The sequence below is a fragment of the Solea solea genome, chromosome 12 (assembly GCF_958295425.1).
Source record: "Solea solea chromosome 12, fSolSol10.1, whole genome shotgun sequence".
NCBI classification, from domain to species: Eukaryota; Metazoa; Chordata; class Actinopteri; order Pleuronectiformes; family Soleidae; genus Solea; species Solea solea.
Genome location: NC_081145.1, coordinates 6,705,046 through 6,732,748, shown reverse-complemented (window position 1 = coordinate 6,732,748; position 27,703 = coordinate 6,705,046). Strand labels below are relative to the sequence as shown.

At 43.0% G+C, this 27,703-nt stretch overlaps 1 protein-coding gene across 1 annotated transcript; it reads right to left on the bottom strand.

The window, feature by feature from the left end:
- Positions 1-9,731: 9,731 nt before the first annotated feature.
- LOC131469970 (uncharacterized) lies at positions 9,732-17,283 on the bottom strand. Its single transcript, XM_058645448.1, is given in 3 exon segments — positions 9,732-13,551; positions 13,554-16,238; positions 16,990-17,283. Coding segments are annotated over 3 exon segments (3,675 nt in total). The 3' UTR covers positions 9,732-12,855.
- Between the last annotated feature and the right edge of the window lie 10,420 nt (positions 17,284-27,703).

Sequence of the window (27,703 nt, the reverse complement as noted above, 5' to 3'; positions counted from 1 at the left end):
CTTGAACATATCTTAAAAACACATGGAATAGGAAGTGGAATGTTCAAAGCAGAGACAAAAAATGCATCTTCGCCATTGTCATCTGTGTTATGGGTTGCACCTCTGTGGATATGTTTCTTTTTACTTGGTGCCAAATTATGGTCACAGCTTCCCCTACGTGGACATAGGGCACATACATTGTAAGTGATTTACTGTACATTGAATGTGACAACCTATGTAATATATTATATTTTTCTTGGTTATGTATGCAATCATGGCAATAAAACACTCTTGCAAAAAAAACTTTGCATTATCACATGATTACACCTGCAGTGTTACATGACATTTGCATTTAAAACACCAGGAAGTGAAAGGATTACAATATGACAAACCTTTACAGTTGTTAATGCATGTATTTACGTATTTAATTGTCATGATGTCATAAATTCATAACAATCACTACTTGATATGAACTCTTCAGATCAAGGCACATGGGTATCTGCACAGCAAGGACGAATAGATAATTAAAATAACGACAATATTAATACAACACAACATTATCACAACAGCAATTACATATGGGGCAATAACACATTTCATAATACGACAAATACAATAGCAACTTCTTAATATGGAGCAATTACACATTTCAATTCACTATGTAGATGTCCAGGAACAAACTAAAGACAGACTATAAAAACTAATACAAAATTAGTTATTACACTTTCCATGTTTGATCAAACATCCTCAATGTGGTGGCATAAACTGTCATCACTTAAACACAGGACTGCCTCATGATCACTAAAGTATGTAGGCAGCACAAGTGATTCAGCCCCATTATCTGCTTGTTTAATGTAAATGTGATAAATTAAAGTGCCCTTCTCTGTTGTTGCTTCGGTTACAATCTGACAAAATCCTTTTTCTGTGAAAATTGGACATGTTGATGATTTCAAAAATCATCATTAAAGTCTCCCATGACTGCAATGCTTTCATTCACTGAATCTAGCAATCAAGAGATCTGCCTAAATGTTCCTTAAAGTCATGAGATAACATGGTGGTCAATATAACACTGCAATAAGTAGATGTGTAGATGGATATGTGTAGCAAATTTGGACACTATGCACTCCAAATTAAAAGAAGGGACTTCTATTATCTCAAATTCTGTGTTATGCACAATATAAGAGCCAACACCACCATGTTGTTCTTTTAATGCAACCAATCTGGGGTCATCATTAGTGTAGGATGAACTACGTGAACTATGAAAACTATAACCCTCAATGTTTACTGATCTAATGGAAGACGTTGCAGCTAACCAAGTCTCAGTTACAGCAATACAGTTAAGCTGTAACTGCTGTGTACACAACACCAAACCCTGCACATAAATCAAAAAACACCAAACCTGCTTGCCCTCAATTGCTGCCCTGTCAAACTATCAAATAAGAATAGAGACATTGTCTGAATAGCGTCATTGTCAGCCCTACAATAAATCTTCTCGTCAAACTGTTCAATGATCAACCCAGACAAACTCCTGACTTGACTTAAAGCAACATGCCTGTCCAGCTGCAAATATCTTCTCAAAACACACAACAACATTATCTACTGTGATACCCTGAACTTTGTGTATTGTACACGCCCATGCTAATTTAAGTGGATATTGACGTCTCAGGCCGCCTTTCTTACACGCTCTCTCCTCCTCTGGCGCAATAGCTGTGGAACCCACTAAATCAGCTGCAACACTTGGTGACTGTCTTCTACTCTCTGCACCTACATTCATCAAATTTCATATACACCTTTTTTAGGAAACTGAACATCCTCTGATTGTACTACATGTGTTAGAACACCACATGCTCCATTCACCAGACCATCAACTGCTCAGCCAAAGAAGTATTCTTAGCTTTAGCATGATGGCCTTGAATTAACTCCAACTTCCCTGTTCTCCTGTTCTGAAAATCCTGAGCTTCAATAGTCACATAGTCACGACACACATCATACAACCGTTGAATATTGTACTCTTTCACTTAACATTGGTGTCCATTTTCTATGAGTCCTAACCCTGTTCAACAATTCTGCAAACGGTGTCTTTCTGCCTGACAACTTCTGTTAACTGTACAACTGAAAACAAAGACCACAAGTCAATATTGAAATCCTCTACATACAGGGGTTTCCCTCTTACTGGAGGTAACTGGTAAAAATCCCCAACTGCAATAACACAAATGTTTCCAAATGGCCGGTTGCCACTCTGTTTCATTTGGCGTAGTCTACCATGAATATATGCCAAAAGATTGGGATTTACCATTGAAATTTCATCTATTATCAAAATTTGCAGATCAATGAATTTAGCTCGTAGAGAATTGATTTTTTTTTCCTCACCCAGTGCAGTGTACAGTAAGCGTACATCTACTGAGGTGAAATGTTGCTGCATTCAGATTGTATGCAGCAATGCCTGTTGGTGCAGTTATTAAAACACTGACATTGTCAGGATTACTACACAATGGTGATAATGAATTGACTCACATTGAATAGCTTTGATCAAATGACTTTTTCCAGTTCCAGCACCACGTGTAATAAAAACATGAAGAGCAGGTGGATTTTTCCCTGAGATCTTGGCTAAACACCACTGCTGAATCTGATAGAAAACACGCATCTGTGTATCATTCAAAGATATAACCAACAACAATCCATCGCTCCTACACATTACATTGTTCCTTTTCTCTAAATGTTGTACCACTTCATGACTTACAGCTAAATCAGGAATATGCTCCTGCTGATCTACCACTGCCTCCTGTCTGCGTCTACTTCAAACCTGTTCCTTTTTTTATTAACTACTGACTTTACTGGATGTACTGATCCATCACTGAACTGGAACGTAAAACTGCTGGAACGTTTCAAAGCTCTCTGGTTTTAGCTGATCATCAACACGATACGGCATGAACAGCTGCAATCTACTCAAATGAAAGAATTCTGGATTTTTTGTTTCAGAGAAACGAGCATAACGCACAACAGCAGGTTGTCCTGACTCTCTTTGTGACAAACCACAATTGTTGCTCAATGCAATTTTAGTTTTTATACCTGTCATCCACATCTCTTTGTTAATATCATCTGTAGTTGCCTTTTGTTTTAACACATTTAAAGGTTAAACTCATCTTTACTATATTCTCCCCTGTTGGTACAAACGTGACCTTTCTAGAACACTCCTTCAGATGCATGTTAGTCAAGCTATAAACTGCTTCCTGAGCACACACATCCCTGTTATGCAAATAAACACCGCAAAGTTTTTTCAATGCCTCTTTTGCACTAACATTACTGTCCTTAGCTGCTCCCCTTTGCGCATTTGATAACAACCCCATTTCCTTTTCTGCCTTAGAAATGTATGAAATTATATACACAACACATGCATAGGCATCCACCACATACTGAATGTCCAAGTTTGCATTCCAACACTTCAAAAGTTGCTTACTATACTGGTTAACCCAAGCCTCTTTCACCTGCCTGTTTAACACCACTTTGGTACCTGTAGTCGTCCGCTTGTATGCATCCTCAAATGCTTCCTGAGTTATATTTAAACTTTCAAACAACTGCTCCACTGTATCAAAGCTCTGATTTTCATCTGACAGTGCTTCCTTAATGTCTTTGAAAATGCCATGCGCCTTTCTTTCTTCAAAATCACGCTCTTTACATTTGAGACACAAATTCTGTTGAATCTGTTTTTTTACAATTACATTCTACTATCTCATCATCTTTAAGGCGACATACAAATGTTTGTGCAGATACTGGTCTTGGAAAAATAAAACGACAAGCTGTGTTTTTCTTTTTACATGTTTTTGAATGCATCTGCACAGATGACACAATGTCCAATAATGTGTCATCAGAAGGTAGTTCACATGTAACATACTTGTCAAACTCGACTCCCTCTTCATCTGTGTTTTTGTCAATTAAGGGAGCATTCTCGATCCAAAACAGGCAATGAACATGTGGAGACCCGCGCTGCTGAAATTCAACACGATAACAATAGTCCTTGATTTTACCTATAGGGTTTGAAGGAGACATAAAGACTTCCTTTAAAAAAACAATGCCACTGAAAATCATCCTAGCTGCAGTTACAGGATTACGACGCAACAACTCGCATTTGTCTGCCCACTCTAACTCTTCAGCTGTCTGTTCTCTCCCTTCCTGTTTCAAAATACTACCCTTCCTGTTTCAAAATACTACCAAGTAAGTTAGTCCAGCGCATGTCTGCTGCAGAAAATGAACAAAACCAAGTAGGCACACCAAGCTGACGCACACACGCAAGTAGATCCCATAGCGCTGCCTGCCAAAATGAAGAAGTGCCTCTAATAGGCTTAAGGAAACGATAACCATTATCAAACTAACAACTTCCTTAAAGACTCCTCATTAACAAAATCCCTCACTCTCTTAGAAACATGACTTACTTTGCCTTTCCTCAAAGCTATGGACACATTTGACACAACCTGTTCCAACTCTGACATGTACTGTGCAAAAAATATATACTCCACATTCTGCGCAAACCTGCCATCAGCATGGAGAATGCGGTTATTAAGATAACGAGACAAAGTAAACCGATGGTCTCTGTTGTCATGAAACACAGAATGTCCCTGTGGAAACGATGGAAAACATTTAGCTTCATTTTCACGATTAGAAAGCAATTTCACAGGACTATTACCTTCTGCTGGAGCCACATTCAAAACACTGATCAAGTGTTTCCTGACCAATATCTACAGGCATGAGACAAGTGTCTTGGAACATACAATGTTGCTGCCTGTCATGCAACAGATCATCCTCAGCTTCATCCACCTCAGCAGGTGTTTCATCCGTTTCTACACTACCATCACTGTCTTGTTCTCGACAAAACTCATTCAACCATTCCTCATTAAAATCAACTTCTTTATAGTACTTATTATTCTGTTTTAAAAACAACAAAGCCTACCTTATGCGCAATGTGTCAACAAACTGATACTCATAATGTCCTTTTATACGTTAACTTGCGCTTCAGTTTAACACGCAACAAAGACCCCTCCATATTGGAACGAGGAAGCAAATTATTGGTCTCCACAATATTTGCAGGCACACACGTCACTGGGCCATGAACACCATTTTGTCCTCCTTTAGGCAATGCCAACACTTAAAGGGGATATGCAATCAAATGTTACTATAAACTATTTAAACAAGCCAATTCAGGCGGAACAGAATGAACACTTAAATTATTAACACATTCAGCAGGAGTAATTTTACTCTATCTTGGAATTGCAACAAATCCACAAGTGTCCTCTAGGTGAATCCAACAACTTGACAAGACGGATCAGTGAGGACTCAGACGCAGAGGCCTTTTATTGTCTTTATTGGCACTAACAAAACACACAGGCAGATCCTCTTACTGAGGGGAAAACAAAGCGTGGCTATAAAAAACTATAACCAATGGGGAGCGCAACGCTCCTCAAAAGAAACGTTGCGTAACTATATACGCGGAAAAAAAAAATCACTCCGAAGAGGAAACAAAACTCAGACTATGGTTATCATTAAACACTTAAACAGAAAACTCTCCAAACGGAGGAAAAACAAGGCTCAAGGCACTTCAAAACGAAAACAAGCTCAAAGCACAATCCTACTGATTGGCGATCTATAACTAACTAAGACGAGGTCAAACACAAAACGCAATCTAAATGATTGGATCTACTCAGTCTAGCTAATAAAACATAAGTCACAATCCTAGTGATTGGAGTTTCCTAAAAAGCTGTGAAAAAATGAACAAACAGAAAATCTCTCCCAAGGAGGAAAACAAAAGGGGCTATAAATCTTAACTAAGGTATTAACTTACAGGCTAGGCTAAGAAAACTTACAAAGGAAAAGCGTCGCTCACAAAGAGCATCAAAACTTGTGGCATCTGTGGCTGTGACAAGGAGCTCGGGTGATCAGGCATGGGCAAAAAACACACTGGCACTGGAACAGGGGAACAGAGAGTTTTTAAAGTCCACATGGCTTGATTGTCAGCAGGTGTGTGTAATCAGGGCCGGCAGGCCGGCAGAGGAGGGGGCGGGGCAAACTGCCGGAGTGACACAACTGACATGAACTTGCACAATTGTCATTACATTTATGTAAATACTCCTGAAATGCATTTTGCTGCAATTAACGCCATGTCTGCACTCTTGTTATAGTGACTTTTATTACAGTTTAACACCTGATATTTAAACAACCTTTGACAAACGCAACACACAAAATCTGGTCCATCTTTCACTTTAGACAAGAACTGCTCAATAACAAAATCAAAATCTACTGCCTTGTCTTTCAATAGCTGTTTCAATTTGTTCCCTGCGCTAACACTCTCCTGAAACTCTGGATTACTATTGTACTTTCTTACACTACTCCTTCTTTTCTTCTGTCTGTAACTCACATTCAAACAGTACCTATTTTTGCTCATCTGTTTCATTTTATCTCAATGGCTGACATCTTGTGTGTACTTCACTTTATTTAAATGCTTTTTCTCTCTATAGCTGACATCTTGTGTATATTTTAATTTACTTAAGTAATTCTTGTTTGTTCTATAGCTGACATCATGCATGTATTTTACATTAGACCAGGGGTGTCAAACTCATTTTTGTTCAGGGGCCACATACAGCACAATTTGATCTCAAGGGGGCCGGACCAGTAAAAATAGTAAACTAATAGCATAATAACCTATGAACAACAAGAACTCCTTTGTTTTACATTTAATGAAGGATAATTTTACAAAACATGAAATTTCTTGAGAAATATAAGTGCAATTTCAACAATATCATGCCTAAATTTACTATTTACACAGCACAATGGATCTATAAAGGCACAAACATTTAGTCACGGGTATATGGAGCATTTGACATTACGTTTAGATTAGTGTGAAATTTTAACAAATTCATCCTGTGGGCCGGATTGGACCCTCTGGCGGGCCGGTTCTGGCCCCCGGGCCGTATGTTTGACACCCCTGCATTAGACCATTCCTGACATTTCAACTTCTAACATATTTTCTCTATAATGAATTTTCTTTTTGAAGACATATGTACTTTTCAGATATTTAGAAAAACAATAGTTTACATTAGAAGTACACATCTTGTCTGTCCCCTGTGCCTCTACTTTACAGTGCTGTCTAAGACTGTAGCCTCACCTACTTTGCAGTAACTATAACAAAACTGTGACTGTGGCTGATGAACACAAACAGTCTCATAGTGGTTACCATTGACATTATTTAAGTACACTGCCTGACTGGAATACTGCCTATTCTTATAACTATATTCAAGCCAGCGATCACCAATTTAAGTGAAAATGGAAACTCCTAAATCTGCTGCTGCTTGAATCTCGACCTCTGTCGCCCAACTGCCAACGTAACGCATCCTTGACTTATTGACATATTCCAACACAAGAGAACCCACTTCTCAAAATACTCCCATAAGCTGCAGCATTAGCTTCTAATTGCTTAACTACAGCTAATCTGATTTTCCTGTGATTTTGTGAACCACACACAGCTTGACTTACTGATCTAAAGAAACAATTACCATCACCTACTATTGTGTGCTTTTTGCACGGAGCCCCCAATACACCAACTATTGAAGACACATCAACTTTCTCTGACTCCACATTTAATTTGTCACAAAGTTTGCGCTACATCATTGCGAACAGGGTCAAACACTAATTCCTTAGCTGTAATCTCACTAACAAATGCTACATCTGAATCAATTGGATCACTCCTTTTAACCCTCGTTGAATTACGAATAGGCATGGAAACCTTGCGCTTTGCACAAATCTTACCTGATGACTGGCAAACACCACCATCATCTCTGCTATTACCACTATCTACTTTCAAAGTGACACAAACACCAGCAATCTCAGTGTCTCTTTGAATCCTGCAGCTAAACAACTGACATGCTGAATCAAGTGTTCAAGACTACTAAAATACACAACACTCTTTCCTTTGGGATGCACCATCCCATCTGCACTGCGTACATGAGTCAACAGCAAACTGTTCTCCTTGCCTAATCCCACAAGCATGGGACAAGAAAGTGAAAAAGCATGCTTCATATTCCTTATACATCTTTTCCAAACCGTCCTTCAGAGTTGTGAACACACCTGCCTCAAACTCTCCCTCAACCACATTGACATCTCCTGTCACAAATTTACCATAATCAAACTCATAACTATGGCCACGTCTGTCTAACTGCTTTGGTAACTCTGGAATACACGGCATAGTGTGCCCAACACAAATCATGTTATTGTCACCACAAACAACAGCATTGTCCAGATGTCTTGATTGCCAAGAAAACACACTCTTAACCTTATGCATTGCCATGGCAGCCAAACACTGTACACCTCCATATTTAAAACGCTTATCCCCCTGATGAAAAGATCCCCTCCCAAAACTTGGCGGCAGTATCAAAACACCCAAAAGAAATGGAACCCTCACTGTTGGGGTTCAACGATGTAATTGGTGAGAAAATGTAAATATGAATAACTAATTAATTTTATTAAATCAATAAAAACGGGGCACCACTCCTCTCACAGAGGAGAATGACAGGTCCAGTAAGGACTGTCACTTAACGACCTTGAGATGGCTCTCGACTATCAGTTATCATTAATTCATAATAAACAAATTATTATTAATTAAGGTAAAGTTTAGGAAGGGAAGGTGTGAGGTCGTACACTGGCTTCTTTCAATTACCCTTGTTACACACACAAACACAAAAAGCAGTACTTTAGAAAAGGTTATAATTTATTAAAGTATTTAAATTGATAAACAAGAAAAATAACAAAATAAACATTAATCTTCTAAACTACCATTGATAACATACTTGAATGTGCGCAGCAGGACATGTGTATAAACGTGAGAGTGTATAAGAAAAGGGGGGGGGGGGCGTAACGCTCCTCCCACTTCCCCAACGTGACCGCTGCGTCACTCGCTATTACCACGAGGCAACGTAATTTGCCGACTCATCTCCGCTGCTGCTGATTCTCCTCGGCTTGCAGCCGAGCTTTATGTTGTTGCACCATGAACATTCGACCCAGCAGGTCTGGAACAGTGCGCTTGGGTTTACCTGTGGGATTATTTACATAATCGAGCAGTTCATGGAGAGCAGCGTCACAGCTGCTCTCATCGTACCTGCTCAACTGGCTTCTCTCCTCAAGAAAGAAGTGACTGAGATCGGCCACTATGTCCTGCAGGACAGCGTCGGTCTCAGCTTCCTGTGGCTGAGCTGCAGCAGAAGGGTCCCTTGGCTGGCTCATTTTGTTTGCTCAGTAGGCGACAGGTGCGGCCACTAGGCTATCACAGTCTGCAGACTCTGAGTCCCAAGGCCGCACGCAGTTCCCTACTGGCTGAACAACACAGGGTAGGGCGCAGGAGCAAAGTCACCCTGGCCTTATTAAATAACAGTCAGCCTTACGGGGACCAACTGTGCACGGGGATGATTAGCCCGTGACTTACTGATTGCGTTAACTGCTACAAGGGGATTAACAAACACAGAGATACACAAAAGGGGTTATACAACACACTTTAAGTGAATGTTAGTAGTGACACTTGTCAATTATCAATTTGTCAACTAAACAATTCAACATACACTTGGCAGCACAATATCCACAGTTGGTCTGCTAGCACAATCCACACCACGCGGTGACCACAATAGTCAGTCACCAGTCAGTATCCTAGCTGATGAAGGATGTTCCTTCCTCAGGTTCGTTTGGATCCTCGGTTGGAAAGAATGGAGGAGGCAATGTTGAGTTTGAGCAAAGCAGTGCTTGTTTATTCTTGAGTTACAAGTGGCACAAAGCACAAAGTGTAACCCGAGAGTCGCAGCTGGAGTCTGAGTCGGGTGCGGAATTCCGTGTATCTTATAGCTGTGCTAGGGGGTCGTCTGAGTCGTGTGAGTCATGTCCTTATAAGGAGTCGTTTGTCTGTTAGGGCTGATGTGGCAGTTAGTCATGTGGTGTTATGCAAATCTTGTGGCACCAGTGTAGTGCAGCTAAAGCCGTTTAAGGGAGTGAAAACAAGATATGAGACTGGTACATCTAGTAAACAAAATATGTAAGTCATGTCAGAGGAAAGATACTGTCTTCAATTAATATGTAAGTCATGTCAGAGGAAAAATACTGTCTTCAATTCCCCCTTTTGGCCTCTGAAGGAGGCCAACATACATGGTGGAAGGAATGAGCAAAACACAAAATACAAGAAATCAACAAAAACAAGAGAAAACAACAAAATTCCAGAAAGACAGAAACAGCAGCAAAGATCTAAAATGGCACAACCAACATACATTAAACTGTAAGGGTGGGGTCAGGGGAAGGGTCAAAGGAGGGAAGAGGGGCATAAGATAACATCTGGTAAGCAGGTGGGTCACGTTTCTCGACGGCCTGAGTAATGAGACGATTGCAAAGGGACCGGGCGCAAGGAATACAACAACAACCGCAACAGACCAGAACAGCCACAAAAATGGAAACTGAGATCAAAACAGAAGATACCAAAGCCTTATAGCGGCCGAACGCGTCCATCCACTGATCCCACATGGAAGTGTCCACTCCCGAATGTTCCTTCATTTTCTTGTTCAACGTGCGCAACCCGTCTAGTGCCTGAGTGAGACGGCCGTTGGAATCCGTATTGTTAGGGATAAACGTACAACATTGGTCGCCAAATATAGCGCACACACCCCCTTTTTCAGCCAGGAGCATGTCTACAGCAATCCTATTCTGGAACGCCATTAGGGATGTGGCCTTCAATTGTTCGTGTACCGCGGCAAATCCTTCTTGGGTCCAATTGCCGAGCCGCTGCACATTATAATGGACGTAATTAATCCGATCCACATTTTTGTTAGTCGTGCACCACCAGCAGAGGATTGATTCAAACCCAGCGGCAACTTGGTCAGCGAGTTTGTATTCGTCGGGTACGCCTCGGGGAACTCCTATGGCATCAATGTATGTGGGGTCAGATTGTGATAGCCATTGGCGGGAATCGGAATTGTCGCGCTTCACCCGCCCCCAATGCTCGGGCATCAGACTAGATAATTGATTTAACAGGGCTTCCGCAGAAGTGGGATATATCGTGACAGGCAACAACAGGGTAATCAGCGCACATCTACCGAATGCGTTTCGTGGCATTAGGTCATATAGTTTGTCAGTCCCGCACCACCACCAGATGTCACTACGAGACCTGGGGTGGAAAGTGGTCTCAGCTGAAGTGTTCGACGCGCATAGTGCTGAGTTCACCCGGCCAATGTATTGCCCGGTACCAGTCAACTGGACACAGGAGAAGTTCGCCACCGCCACAGTTGTGGAGAATATTGGTTTTAATTTTTCGCCCGATGTAAGGGGATGAACGTAATCCCAAAACGAACAGTTGGTGTTACCGGGATTGGTGCGGTTCATAACGTCCATGATACAACTGGCTGGTAACGCGGCGGGAACTACGCGAAGCAGGGGTCTTGATCCCATGCAGACCACGCAGCTGGTCCTAGACGCGTTGGCCGCCTGTTCAGCCAAAAGTAGCCAGTTATTGCCGGTAGCAGCAACGCCCGTGGTGGCCCGAAACCAATCATCAGACGTTTCCAATGGTTTAGACACAATCAGTGCAGGTCCGGTTTCCCCAGATCCTTTGCTAGTTTTAGGGGAGTTTACATCGTTTACAATAGTTGTGGTCGCAGGTTTAGTAAAATTTCGAGTACATATGCGCAATTGCCAATATGGTTGGGCAACTGAGGAGTCCCCATGCGGTGCCAGTACAAAGTCCCGGCACTTTGATTCGGTAATGGGTTTTATGATAAGGCGAAGTCCTGTCGACGTTTTCATGAGTGTCAGAAGATTCCTCCATGCCTTCGGTCCCTCACCTGAGGTCCAACCACCCCAGTCATCCCCAGTCTCTTCCACTAGATTCTTCCACTGCCAGTCATCCCATCCTCCCTGTGTTAAGTACCATGGAAACTTAGCAAATCTATAAGCGGCGATAGAAGCCCCATTTCTGGCTAATCCTACGGAAGACCAGGTCAGGTCAGCGGTTGAGTGGGTACCTGTTGGAATACAGAGGGTCATAGATCTAATACCTTTTACTAAGCAGTCAGGAGGTTGGTTTACCACCTCTCGTTTTTGCCTTTTAAAGTCATCTACAGCCGTCACGAGAGAGGGTGATAAGGTCGGGGTCAGGCACCAAAGAAGAGGAAACACTATGATACAAGATAGTAACATCAAGCAACACATGGATCCGCGCAGTGACCAGTCATAACGGCGAAACGGGTGCCAGGGGTGGCGTTCCATTGCGCTTCAACTGCTCCTAACCTAACCTAAAATTGAACACTTCAATACCAATGTACACGTAATATTTGTCAATAGTATAAAATAAATTTTAAAATAAATTTTAAATGGCGCCCTAACCTAAACGCGTGGTCCCTGTCAGGAAAAGGTGGATTAGTCCCCACAGAAAAGTAACAATGACAAACAGCCAACAAAGAATAACAATGGCAGTGGTGGAAGTTGACATCTTTGTCCTGTCACTAAGTGCTGACTGGTGGTTGGATGCCACACATCGGAGAGTATAGGTGGCTCATAGCTTAAAGCGTGTGAATACGGAGAGGATTAATGCACAAATATTTAATAACAACTGCAGTACAGAATGAGTTTTAGTCTCTGCCAAGCTTGCTTTGCAATTCGTATGGGCGAAAACCTGCGGCCTGATTATTTTATGCAGGGAAAATACACCATACAGCCCCCTGGCCAAGGGCGGCCTTAAAGGAACAGATAAGAGAATACACAGATGGTGTCAATACAATGTGAATTACAGCGATGTTTCGTTCTTCATCAGTTGTGCGTTTCTGGATAGCCTTGGGTGTTCTACCCGGCTATTAGACACCGAGGGTATTATTCTGACCCTGCGTTCGGTGCCTCCCTATCGGGCGCCTCAGGAGGGGGTGAAGAACCTTTGTCTGGAGAGCACTGGGAAAGATGGTACCAGGTGTCCCCCTTTCCGGCCAGCCGGACGGCATGTGAGGTCCTCTCAGTCACTGTGAACGGTCCCGTCCACCGTGGCTCAGTCCACTTTCTCTTCAGCACCTTCAGGTACACTCGAGGGGTGACGTGTATCGGTTGTCCTTGCCCTGGGTCTCTGGCGGTCTGCCTGGAGAATCTGGAACCCAAGAACTGAACGTTTGGCATATATGAGATGTGCGGTTTCTTACCCAAATCTTCTGTTGGTGTCAAAGGTCCCATGGGTCCGGGAAAAGAGCGACCTGTATGGAGCTCAAAAGGCGAGTATCCAACTCGAGGGTTAAGAGACATTCTTACACACATCAATGCCATCGGGAGGGCCGTCAGCCAATTTGTCTGTTTTGTTGCAATGATTTTGTTCAATTTATCTTTTACGGTCCGATTCATTCTTTCCACCTTACCCTGTGACTGAGGGTGGTAAACTGAACCAAACTTATGTTGGAGCCCCAACATTTTTTCAACTTTCGCCAAATCCTTGTTTTTGAAATGAGTGCCATTGTCACTCTTGATGGATTTGGGAAAACCATATGTTGGAATGAAATGATTCACCAAATGTTTACACACATTTACACAGCATCCTCCTTTCTACAGGCGTATGCTTCTGGCCATCCCGAGTAAGCGTCAACCATAACCAACAGGTATCTGTACCCATTCACAGGTACCAGCATGTCTGTGTAGTCGATGGTCACTTCCTGTCCTGGAGAGAAAACTTGGCTTGTATTACACCCTTTTTCAGGTTTCAGGGTTGGTCTCACCGTGCATGTATTACACACTTCACAATGTTGCACATAGTCTTCCACCATTTCCTGAATAAATGGATGCCACCATGCTTTTAATCGTCTGATGGTTTCCTGTTTTCCCACATGTGTGGGGCCATGTGCTTCTTCAATCAAACTCTTGAGCATGGCAGCTGGAGGTATGGGGCGTCCCCCTTTTCCCCAGATGCCATCTTCAGTTTGTATAGCACCCTTGTGTTTCCACATAGATTTTTCCTCAGGGCTTGCTGCTGCTTGAATTTTCAGCATTGTTTGGGTGTCCAATTTGGCTGGGATGGGAGTATTGTCCTGATTATCACTTAATACTGCCATTTGAGTGTCCATTGGCACATAACCAGCCATTTTCTTTGCAACTTCATCTGCTGCCCGGTTGCCTCTTGCAACCGGGTCATTTCCAATTGCATGCCCTTTGCATTTGATCACTGCCACTTTAAAAGGACAGTGCAAAGCCTGATGTAATTTTAATACATCATCAGCGTTTTTTACTGGAGTTCCCGAGGCAGTCACGTATCCAGTCCTTTGCCATTCTGCTAGTCCGTAGTGAACTGCTGTAACTACGTAAGCAGAGTCAGTATAGATATTTACAGTCAAGTCCGTTGCACATAAAAGTGCTTCTGTCATGGCGATCATTTCTGCTCTTTGGGCAGATTGTCTGCCGTCGATCATTTCTGTCTTTACTGTTGTATGTTGTCCGTCTGTCTGTCGTATGACCGCGTAGGAGGATTTCAGTCCGTCACCCTGTCTGAAACAACATCCGTCAGTGAACAGTACAAGGTCTGGGTTTGTCAATGGTTCCATGTATAAGTGTGACCTAACTGTCTGTGCTTCTTTATCTCTCTGTGCACATTCATGTGGTTCACCTTCTACAATACCATCTGCCATGTTTGCACCTTCATGTTTGAAAATCAAATTTTGTGCAGTCAGAACCCTTTCCAACTTTCTTTGCCTACTGGCTGTCATCGTGAACAATTTACCAGTTACATACTGTACCACACTATGTGACGTGAGGATATGTACAGGGTGCCCCATGGTCAAATGAGAGGTTTTTTGCAAAATTTTAGCTAGTGCCGAGGCATATCTGGCACATGGTGGGCTTTTGGCCTCATAAGGGTCCAATGTCACTGAACAGTACATATTTACAAATCGGTCAGTACCTCCCCCTTTTTTCTGAAAAAGCACGGCGGAGACAGACTGCGATTTTTCAGAAACATCCAAGTGAAACGGCTTGCGATAATCGGGGACACACATGTCTGCTGCTGCCGCCAGCAGTTGTTTGAGAGAAATGAAAGCCGTATCAGCCGATAAGGTCCATTCTAAAGTCGCGGTCAGATTCCGCGCTCCCTGTGCGTTAATCATCTGTCGTAATGGAGCACAATGATCGCAAAAATCTGGAATGTAATGCCTGGAATAGTTAGCTAATCCAAGAAAACTCAACATGTCTCTGACTGTAACTGGTTTGGTGTGATGGAGAATTGTGGATCTGTGAGAAGAACTAAGTCCAGTACCATTGGTGGATAGTACTCTGCCCAGAAAGGTAACAACTGGTCTGCAAATCTGTAGTTTGGAACGTGAAAGTTTGAAGCCGCAGGAATGCAAGTGTTTCAGTAAAGAGCCAGTAGCCTCAAGACAGGCTCGCTCCGTGGGAGCCCCCAAGAGCAGGTCATCTACATACTGGACCAAGAGAGTGCCCACAGGAAGGTTCAGAGTTTGCAACAAGTCTCTTAAGACAGAGTTAAAGATACCCGGAGAGAGAACAAAGCCTTGTGGTAACCTGGTATATGTGTACCAGGTTCCTTCGAACGTGAAAGTAAACAAAGATCGCATAGCCTGAGACAAAGGTATGCAGAAAAATGCGTTTGCCAGATCAACAACTGTAAAGAAAGAGTGTTCGGGCGAGAGCATTGCCAATGCAGCATGAGGGTTAGGAACCGGTGCAATGGGGGTGAGAACTTTTGAGTTAATCAACCTAAGGTCATGTACCATACGATATTTGCCGGTCCCCTTCTTTTCGACTGGCAGAATAGGAGTGTTCCAGGTTGGGTCAGAGGTTACTTCTAGAACACCTGCCTGTAACAAACCAGCGATGGTTTCTTTGATTCCCTTCCGGCCTACAGGATCGGTGTAATACTGAGGGACATGGACATAGCCTTCAGATATGTCAAATGTAATGGGAGCAACGGTAGAACAGAAACCAACATCCGTTGGTGAAGTTGCCCGTAAGGATGAAGGCATTGAGTCAAGTAATGGGCCTGCCCCTTCCGAATCTGTATATTCACGACCATGGTGTCTTTGTAAAAGTTCATGGTGCAAGATGGCAGGGACAGGTTGCTCTGACAAAGAAATGCGGTACATGCCAGACGAGGGAGAGAAAGCCAATTTAGGGTGGAAAGTAGACTGCCAATCTGTCAGAGAGACGGCGCGTTTGGTCATAGGACCCAAGTAGCGGTGTGAGATGGAGCAATACCCAGAGTGATATGGGGACTACAAGGGGGCAAGGAGGGATCTGGAGGTGACTCCATTTTATACCAAAGTTGTTGATCGTCAGCCAGAATGGTTTGTAGAGCAATCCCTTCAGGCCCTATCAGTAGAAATGGGTTTGTTAACAGCCATTCTTGACCTGAGATTTTACCAAAAGCTTCCTCGTAACACACATCTCCTGACCTATCATAGTACAGTGTACAATGTAATGGATCTATAGGGGACATGTATGGGCGGAGGGCAATGCACCAGGGCCACCAGGACCGGATTTCGGCGTCAAGTACTTGCCAGGGTGTGGATAGTAGCTCAATTTGGGCCCAATATATGTCTGCCATGGGCTCATGTGGAATGGGTTGGTCAACGTCCATCAACGGAAACATTCCATTGCCGCAATTCTCCATGGATGTATTGCATTGTAGTCCGTTCGGAAAAGTGAGCAACAGTCCGTCAGAGGAGCAGTGAATCATTACTGCCAACCTAATCAACAAGTCTCTTCCCAACAGATTGATGGGGCATTCAGGCGCATAGATAAAAGAATGTTGATGTGTTTGTCCAGCAAGAGAAACAGAGACGGGCATGGTAAGTGGCAGGCGCTGCAACTGTCCAGAGAAACCAACAAGTGAAACTGTTTGGGAGGAAAGAGTTATGAAACCAGGCAAAGAGGACAAAGTCGAATGCCGAGCTCCAGTGTCCACCATAAATGGAAAGGAAACCCCGCAAACAGTCATCATGAGGGTGGGGTCCTGCAGCCCACCCAGTTGATCTCTTTGGCCCCTTCATTGTTGGGGGTATTGTCCACCCGGTGCCAGGTTCTGGTTAGGGTGTTGTGGGTGTTGTGGCGGACCTGGAGGTGGTGGTCCTTGTGGGTGAAATGGGGGTGGGCCATAGCCACCACGCCCCTGTTGTCGTCTCTTATGAGGGCAGCCCGTTGAGATATGCCCGTACTCACCACACGACCAGCATTGTACCGACCCCTGATCCTGATTCCAGCCACCCCGCTGCATGCCTCCTCGACCTCCTGGAGGACCATTACTTCCCCTGAGGGCATGATTATTGTTATAGCCCCGCCCTGCATACATCTGACGCCCATTCCTATTACAATACGCACTTCTACCTGAGTACATCTGCATATGTGACTGTACCTGAGGTGGGTCAAAATCCCATCCTGTGTGACCCGTACCTGGCCATGGTGGCTGTGGAATGTATGGAGTGTAAGTCGTGGGTGCTGGTTCAGTTTGAACATATTAGGCTTGAACAGGGGCTTGCGTTACTGCCCTGTGCTTCTTTGATTGAGAAGCTATCTGTTTTGCGCTCTGCACCTGGAGTGCGAGTAGCTCATTTTTTAGTTTTTCCATTTTGTCCTCATGTGATCCAGCCCTGTCTGAATATTTCTGTAAGTGATGCTTAAGATGGGAGCACCATCTACTATGATCGGCGGTCGGGAGGTCTGGATTTTCTACCATACTATTTTTAACAGGTTCTGGCATGCCTTTAATTACTGCTGACCTAAATAGAGAAGCTGCCATTGGAGATTGCATGGGGTTTTCTCCTGTTTTGCTAACAAAATCTTCTTCTGCTCTAGCCAGAAAAGCTGAGGGCGACTCAGCTGGTTGAGGTGTATATGAGAGTTCCGCATATGTTACAGTTGGGGTGGGAAAGTGTTCACGAATTGCCTCCCTCAGTGTCTGTAACATGGCCGCCGTTAGAGGAACAGAAGGGTCAGCCACAAGCCATGGACAAGCAGCTCTCAAAGGCATGAGTTGTGTAGAGGAACAGCATCTTGAAAGTATAGAGCTAATATCTCCGGCTGAGAGCAATATACCATAAGTCAAAGCTCCAAATTTGCGTAACCATATTGCTCCTCCTCCTGTGAGGGCAGGAAGTTGGCAGGCTAAAGCAGTCACATCAGTAAATGAGAGGGGTTTGTATTGTGTGTGTACTCTACCATCAGTATCTTGTCTATGGAAAACCGGAAGCTGATACGCACCACCCTCCGCTTTCTCTCCATCATTCTCCTCTCCGCATTTTACAGACGCCATCAATAATTCTTTGATTGCTTGACTATCTTTAACTCGCTGTCGAGTTCCTATGGGGGACCTTATCGCGGATATTTCCGGCACTTCTTTTGTTGTTGGAAGCACCTGTTGTAGTCTTTCTTCTAATTCTTCCAGTTCATTCTCTTCCTCTTCTTTACCTGCCTCGTCTCGCTCATTTCTCTTTCTTTCATGTTGGTGTTTCTCTATGTCAACCAGTATTCTCTGCATTTCCTTCTTCATTTTTTCCCCCAACATGGGATTTGCTCCCATAGTCGTGGCGGTAGATAACGTAGTTATCATGCCTTTACCCAACATGTCTTCATCTACGTAACCTTTTTTCCATCCGTCCAGTAATTTCTTCACATTGCTCATTTTAGCACTCACTATTCCTTCTAAAGTGGTAAAACCGTCAGCATCACCTCCCTTAGTTTCTGCTTTATTTGTACTAGCTGAACCTGGTGTTGTGGTTACTTTTACTTCTAACTGTTTCTTCCTAGATGTTTTGTTATCAATCATTTCTCCTTCCAAACTGCCACTAGTAATCTCAAAAATGGGCAGTTGGAATTGAAAAGGATTTGTTGGTTCTATTTGTTGGAAAGGGTTCTTGTTACTTGGGTAAGGAGGCGGTTCTAAACTCGCCCGTGTCATATGTGTCTGACTGTGAGTGTGTGTGTGTGTAGTCGTGTAGTGGAGGATACAGGCCACCAGGTGGAGCAGTAGGCTCACATTCTGCGCTCTGGTTTCCACCCTCACTTTTTACGTCATCAGTCTTTGCTGCGCAGCCAGTCTGCGCACCAGGCTGTTGTTCCGGTTGGGGCAACATCCCTCCTTCTTTCCACATGTTTGGTCCTGTGCACAGCGCGACACACCGCACACGCTGTCTCAATTTTTCCAATTTCTCCAGACTGGCGCTCTGTTGCCGCCCTTTACTCGACCATTTTGACACTTTTTCTGCCGTCAATTCTCGTCACAATCCGACCTTCCGCTTTATTCATCAAATTCAACAAACTCTTTTTCACCTCATAAGGCGGAAAGTGTCCACTTTTCTGACATTTCTCAAACCATTTCTTTAATTCATGCTGTTTCTTATCTCGCTCCCCCGCTTCATGATTGTGTCCATGAATTTCCAAAGCAGCCTCAAACTGCTCTTTCAGTGTCGATCCACTGTCCCTGAGTGTCCCTAAATCAAACCACTGTTTCTCAGCGTCAAATTCTCCGTCCATTCTGTTAACTTATTTACGTCGGGCAGCGCCCTTCTCCACAACTTTATTATTATGTACTTCACTTATAAAGAAGCCTACTTCAAAACTTTACACATTATTATTTTCGTAACCATATGATTTACGTCACCACAGGACAACCTCTTTCAGGCGTATAAGGCTACCATAACCATGTCATTTTCGTCACCACAGGACAACCTCTTTTAAGGGCTACAAGGCTAATATTTCAACTTTTTATACCATAACCATGTCATTTACGTCACCACAGGACAACCCCTTTTGGGAATACAAGGCTAATATTTCAACTTTTCACACTATTTAATCTATCCCCACAAAACCTTTACTGTATTATCCGGATTTCACCGCAACAGCTCACTTCAAAAACAACATTGCTTTTAGACGACTGAGGTTCGGAATAGAACACCAAGCGTGAAGGTAAAATTCCTTCTTACCTTATTTCAGGTTAGGGCCCCGCAGGGCGTTCCACCGAAACCAACAGACTTTTGCCAATTCTTCAAACGTCTTTCCTAGAGGATCCTGTTCGTGACGCCAAATTGAAGGATGTTCCTTCCTCAGGTTCGTTTGGATCCTCGGTTGGAAAGAATGGAGGAGGCAATGTTGAGTTTGAGCAAAGCAGTGCTTGTTTATTCTTGAGTTACAAGTGGCACAAAGCACAAAGTGTAACCCGAGAGTCGCAGCTGGAGTCTGAGTCGGGTGCGGAATTCCGTGTATCTTATAGCTGTGCTAGGGGGTCGTCTGAGTCGTGTCCTTATAAGGAGTCGTTTGTCTGTTAGGGCTGATGTGGCAGTTAGTCATGTGGTGTTATGCAAATCTTGTGGCACCAGTGTAGTGCAGCTAAAGCGTAGTTAAAGTCGTTTAAGGGAGTGAAAACAAGATATGAGACTGGTACATCTGGTAAACAAAATATGTAAGTCATGTCAGAGGAAAGATACTGTCTTCAATTAATATGTAAGTCATGTCAGAGGAAAAATACTGTCTTCACTGATTAACAATTTTTGCAAGTTTCGGCGATAGACGTCCGAAACAAATCAAACTATTAAACGAGCTAGCCGCTTAAGCTTTTGTATGAGCGTGCTAGTGACAGGGTAATATATTAAGAAGCCTCACACGGGGCATCAATTATGTTGGGGTTCAACGATGTAATTGGTGAGAAAATGTAAATATGAATAATTAATTGATTATTTTATAAATTTTCTTAAAAATGATCAATAAAAACGGGGCACCACTCCTCACAGGAGAATGACAGGTCCAGTAAGGACTGTCACTTAACGACCTTGAGATGGCTCTCGACTGTCATTAATAAATTTAGGAAGGTAAGGTGTGAGGTCGTACACTGGCTTCTTTCAATTACCCTTGTAAACACAAACGGTTATAATTTATTAAAGTATTTAAATTGATAAACAAGAAAAATAACAAAATAAACATTAATCTTCTAATCTAAACTACCATTGATAACATACTTGAATGTGCGCAGCAGGACATGTGTATAAACGTGAGAGTGTATAAGAAAAAGGGGGGGCGTGTCCCTCCCTGGTTGCCGGTGCCGCTACGTCACGTACAATTGCGTCACTCGCTATTACCGTGAGGCAACGTAATTTGACGCCTGTGCTCAGACTCCGACTGTCAGCTCTCGCCTCCCACCAGCTGGAGCCCAGTGAAAGGAGGGGTGAGGGAGGAAACGGAGTCAGCAGTGACGGGGGAAATTTGAAGGGGAGTGAAGTAACAGGACGTGGCTGATCGTTGATCACGCAGTTTATCCGACCGGACTCGACTTAAACTGCGATTGTAACAGATCAACGGAGATTTCCCGTCTGACTACGTGATCACGATCCGTGTTGAAGACACAGGGTGATCAAAAATAACAGGGGGAAAAGGATCGCACAGATCATCAGCTGGAGAGAAGAGGGAGAGGATATGAAGGAGGAGGCACACGGGAAATAGAGATTTCCCTCGATCAGTCTAACTGGAGTTTGTCCAGTTACTCTGTAGCTTTACAGATCGAGTAAAATCTCTATCCTTTCGTGTGATCGCGCTCTGCGCGATGGACATAATATTCACAAGCAGTTGTGCGTTCGGCACCGCCGTTAAACACAGAAGCAAACTTGCAGTCAATAAATTCAGCTTGCTAGTCGCGATCTATACTGAACTAACTACAATCAGAACTATTTCACAGCGTGTGCGTGACACACGTTAACATTTATACAACAGTTCGCTAGTCGCGATCTCACTGATTTTAACACAGGTGATTTACAGCCGTGCGTGGAACATGCGCACGGTAATATGAAAAGAAAATAATAAATAAACAGTGAGATTATCGGGTGTGCACTACCCGTTCCTATAATAATCACCGGGATAAACTTGTCTGCCCAGACATAAATCCTGTTACTATGAGTTGTCTTCTGGGGCAAACGTGGGGATGAGGGAGAGACGTCTCAGGGCGCGTCTGGATATGGCTGTTTGGAGCGTAGCGTGCAGTGTACGGCAGTGACGGCTGGTCAACCGTTGTTAGGAGTATGCAATAACTCTCAAGGGGAGTTATTTACAGCAGTGGTCCCCAACCTTTTTATCACCAAGGACCGGTCAACGCTTGACAATTTTACCGCGGCCCGGGGGGGGGGGGGCTGGTTATATTGTAATATATTATTATTATTATTATTATTATTATTATTATTATTATTATTATTAATAAACAGCTGAAATAAAGTTTGAAGCGTCAGATCACGCTTCTGCATGTTTGTGTGCGCGCTAAGACTCACAAGCTCTCCTCTTCTCGACCACTGCTCCAACGCTCTCTAACTCTAGTTGCTATGGTAACGTTTAAACATGCCTGCAAAATAAGATACCGATACGCCACAAAAACGAATATAAAGTGCATGAAAATTTTAACTCACCATAATGGTCTCTAAGTGGCGAAGCAATTTTGAAGGCTTCATTGCCTCATTAGCAAGCCGGTCGCCGCATATTATGCAGAGCGGGCTTGGTATGTGGGAATCACCTGCCGCAATAAATCCATATTTCAAGTAGCTCTCCTGGTATTGTCTGTTAAAAGCTTTCTTTTTCTTGGAAGTCGTAGGCTCTTCTTCTGTCTCTTCACTGGGCCTTTTCCCCTTCGCAAAGAAACTTTCCAAAGACATCTGTTTCTTACTCATTTTGCTAGCTTGTGCGTTAAAGTTTGGCGCACAGATGTAACCGAGAGAATCCGGTCATTTTTCAAAATAAAACGTTTTTCAAAATAAAAGATTGCTCATACTTGGATAATAAATAAAACGGAAATTATTAATTATTTCTTGTGCGGCCCGGTACCAATTGATCCGCGGACCGGTACCGGCCCGGTGGTTGGGGACCACTGATTTACAGGATCCTCAAACTCAATAAAAACAAAAATGGACAGGAAAAATCTTTAGCTCAGCCAGCAAGAATGAACGATCTTCAGGGGGCTCGTAACCTCCTTTAACGCCGACGAGGTCAGGTTGGAAGGGACGAAGTTACGCCCGTTCGTGGTTTTTTAAAGGGGTCCCCTGGGGGGTTGACCCCCAGTGATTCTCACCAATGGGCAACGAGCCGTATGCTGCTGATGTCACACATCGCAGTGGTTTCTGGGAGTTTGAGTCCGGCCTACTCAGGGCCCCCACCTGTTGAAAGTGGGGGTCAGAGGAATGTCTTTCTCTCTCTCGGCCCATGAGGCCAGGCTTTTATGACCCCTAACTTTTGACCAGGCCGCAGTCAGGCCTCACAGTTGACTTATACTGGGCCCAACACTGTCTGTATCAGAGATCACTGTGACCTCATCTACACCTGCCCCAACAGACCCTGAAACTTGCTCTAATGCAAAGGATCAGTCCACCCAAAAGAAATGGAACCCTCACTGTCTGTATCAGAGACAACTATGATCTCCTCTTCACCTAAACTAACAGACCCAGCATGACACATTACAAAAAAGCATCAACATTCGCAGGGATGGTCTTCAATGGTCACAGGACTGTCAGGTGATGGTCTACTCATCACCTCCACAACATCTGTAGCTGCCCCCTCCTAGAAAACACAATGAATGTTAGACTCACTGATGACTTCATCACTGTTGTGGCACTATCAACACTAACAGAATTCTTAAAAAAAATCATAATCTAAACAATGACAAACCCAAGTATCACGTGTGTGTGTGTGTGTGTGAGATAAATGCAAATCTTCCATTGCAACCCATCTTCATAGTTATGCACAATGCCCCAAAATTTACTCTTTCTGGTCTGGTGTTTTTGATATAATGTCCGAGGTTATGAGGTTTGTGATAAAGCCAGAACCCTTACTTATTATTCTCGGGGTGTCTGAAACCTTTAAGAATTTAAACAAAGCATAACAATTTTTTATTTCATATGGTCTTATAATAGCGAAAAAAATTATTTAACTTACGTTATGGAAGAGTGTAAATGCACCAACATCTAAGATGTGGCTGGATGAATTGACTAATACGCTCCATCTGGAAAGAATAAGATATGTTCTGAAAGACAGTCTCCAACATTTTGACGCGACTTGGCAACCTTTGATACAGTACCTTGCTGATACAAACCCAACTTAATATTCGGTCTCTTATTCAATGCAGGGTTCTTATGATATTTTCCATATGGGTCTTCTCCAGGGGGTGAGGGGTGGGTTTTGTTTTTATTTTGTCAACCTGTTCTGTAATTATGTTTGTTTGTATTATAAATGCCCAATAAAAATACATGTTAAAAAAAAAAAACAAGGAAGAGGTACCTCCTGATTTAAAAAAACAAATCAAACATGTTACCCATTGTAAACACGGCCGTATTTATAACAGCCTGGACTTGTGATACTTCTCAGGGAATCAAATATTGAAAAATACAACATATGCACTTGCACGTAAATATTGACCATCAACTACTAAGCTAAACAGTGACATTTGTTTACACTTATTTAAGAGCAGAAATTATATACATTTCACACAATCTGCCCTTACCTCCACGCCAATCCCCAACCTCTATCTTAGACAAAAAGAGAACAAAGCAAACACATTAACTGCATGCTCTTCCACAATTTACTGCCCAACACCAGAAATAACATAACACGCTCAACTGTCTGCTTCCATCAGCTCTTCAAAGTGTTGCATAATCCATTCAAAAAATTATACAACTTTCACATAATGTGCACTTACTGACACAGCCTTGGGAAGTTCACGCCACTCCTCCACCTTAGAAGAAAAACAGGCAAAAAATATAACTTCTCAAACCTTCTGTTTCCCACAACAATTCTTTAGAGCAGAAGGGCTCCTAGGACGCTTCACTCCCTAAAAAAAAAAACATGCTTAAGAAGCAACTATGGATAATTACAGCAGTCTTGACAGATATTTTTTTACAATAGAATCAATGGCTAATAAACACTCTTTGCATGCACATTACCGTTGGTCCCTTGGCAGAAGTACTGGGCTCCTCCCGATCAAGATTGCATGGACGGATGCTGTCCATCATCTCCAACATTGGCGGGCTGAACCAGACAGAAGTGAGAGGAATGGAACACTCCTTGTGGGACAAAAACAACAAGATACAGATCAATCAACATAGATTTCAAAGGGTGATTTAAAAACAAAACATACCATGAACTGAACCTTCCCCCTCCCTTAGGGGGCGAGCTGCTCCCCTGTCACAAAAAATATCATTAAACATGTACAGTTTAACCATTTGTGCAGTGACTTGCTTGGAAATGTCGCAAGGTTCAGAGCAACCGAAGGGCCTAGATGCCGGTGTGGTCTGCCAGTGTTCACGGCTGTCAACAGTTCGGGTTCTGAACTGTACAGTCCATACTCCAGGGGTCATTGAAAAGACCAAAGTCCATCGGTCCCTAGAGTTGAGTGGGCACAGTTCATAGTCCAAAGGGTTAACAGTAAGAGGGTGGTATCTGGGCAGATGTAATAAGCTAAGCTAGCTAGTTATATATGTCAAAAGAATTGAGATCCATAGGAAGGAGATCGGAGTCAGCTCAGAGTCCAAACAAGGGTTTTAATCTTGTACAAGAGGAGCATTCACAAAGCAACACACAGGATCAGTTACAACCTGAAGACTCCCAGTCTTGTAGGAATCGCAAGTTATTTATCTGTCTCAATGAGTCAGCTATCACCCTGCCATGAAGTGCAGACCCCCGCCTCTGTGGGTCTGTTATCACCTTTTGTCTCTATTCACAAGTCAACATCAAACAGTTCCTAAAACAATACAAATGGTCACTTGTCACAAGTCGCATCACACAGTTACATTAGCAATACAAAGTGTCAATGGTCTCAGGTCACATAGGTTGCATTGAACATTTGTCTTCATGTATTACATGAGGTACGTAATTCCCATAACATATCCCTCCTGTTTATGCTTAAGCATAATTATAACAAATGTTGTAGAGTGTGAGAGCGAAAACCCTATCGAGCAGTTCAAAACATTCCAATTAACCATTTTCTTTCTAGATAGGGAAACTCTCTCACGGTCCCGCTGCCCCGGCAACCACACGCAGGTACTCCATTTGACAAGGCATAAAAGATACATTCAAAAACATCTTGATTATATTGTTATCCCAAAACGAATTCAATGGGGACCAATTCAGAACACTACAACTTCTAGATTTCCTGTAGTACCATCATAATCGGTAGAATAAACACATAAACAAAATTTTCTTAAACCATGTTGTTCTTATCTTCATCACACATTGTACCATATAGATCATCATTAGTCAAATCAGATGTAACATTTTCTGGTGCTGCATTCTTGTAGTCCTCTCGGTGGTCATCGGTGGTGGGGACTCTTTCATGCAGCATAGTTTTTTGTTGTTGTTTTTTTTTTTTTTAAAGCGGTGTCCTGAGTCTCTGTAACAGTCCTCTCAAACAGGAATACAAAATCCACAAGTGATTAGAATATCAATCATCACAGCTACAGATAACGTATAGAACCTGCCCATTTTCCAAAGCCATCCAATCAGAGGTTCTTTGAAACCTGAATTTTTTTTCTTACTCTACAGATAGGGTTGTTCTCTTTTGAAGTGTGTGATCCATTGTCTGTCTTTCAGCTATGTGTACTGCTGTAGGTGTCGACAGTAGTAGTTGATAGGGCCCTTCCCAGTGTGAAGCTGACCACTTCACCAACCCCCAATCTCCTGGATTAATTGGCCCTCCTGTGGGTGCTGGATCTGGTTTTATTGACTAGTCTGCCTTGAGCATTGTGCTTAGAATACATTAGGCACACATTTTTAGTAAATATGTTTATCTATTGTAGATACCATCCCTCCTGTTGAGACATGGGTAATCCCATGACTCAATATTATAACAAATTTAAACAAATTATTATGTTCTCAGATCAGTAATCGACACAGGTCGACTAAGTGGCTTTGTGACTATGTGTCCTGTTACAGATCTCACCTTCATACATTTACAGTGTTGAAGTGGTAATTTGCTACCGCATTCATCTTCTCCAATTATTATTTTGCATGCTTCAGTATCGCATAGAAAACAAGTTTTATGATTATTAACCAACAGGGTGACTATGGCTTTTGGTTTATACTCAAAAATACTTCAGTGTTTTCTAGTGTACATACTTCTTCTTCCTCCTCATCTTCTGTGTTCTGGTATGTATGTGTGTGTGAGTGCATGACCTGGTTTATGGACTAGTAGCGCTGATGAATCATCAACTCGTCTGGGTCTCCCTCCTCCTCCTCCTCCTCTTCCTCTTTCCCACCAGCCTCTGTGTGTCCTGCCCTTTAGAGCGGGACACCTTTGAGCCCAATGTCCAAATTTGCCACAGTTATAGCAGCTCTCATCTCCAAATCTCCGTCCTCCCCGTCCTGCTCCTCTGCCTCTCCCCCTCCAGCCTCCATGGTTAACATTGTTGCATCCTGTCCATCCCCAGCTCTCGGGTTGGGCATTTCTATCATTGGATACATTTCTTCTCCTTCTACATTTAAAATCACTGACTTCTTTGGATGAGAGAGTATTGGCATGTTAGGAGGGTTATAAGAATTATACCACTTACCAGATCGTGTTGTTTTTGGATCTTCTATGGTTTTTTTTCTATCAGTGTTGGAGTGGAGAGGGTAGGAGCAGAGAGAGGAGGGTGAAGGGCTGGAGCGGAGTCCTGTGCAGGGGGCGGTGGTAGTTGAGGGTTGACGTACGGGGGAGGGTTGAGATGGGAACCCAGAGGCACATAAT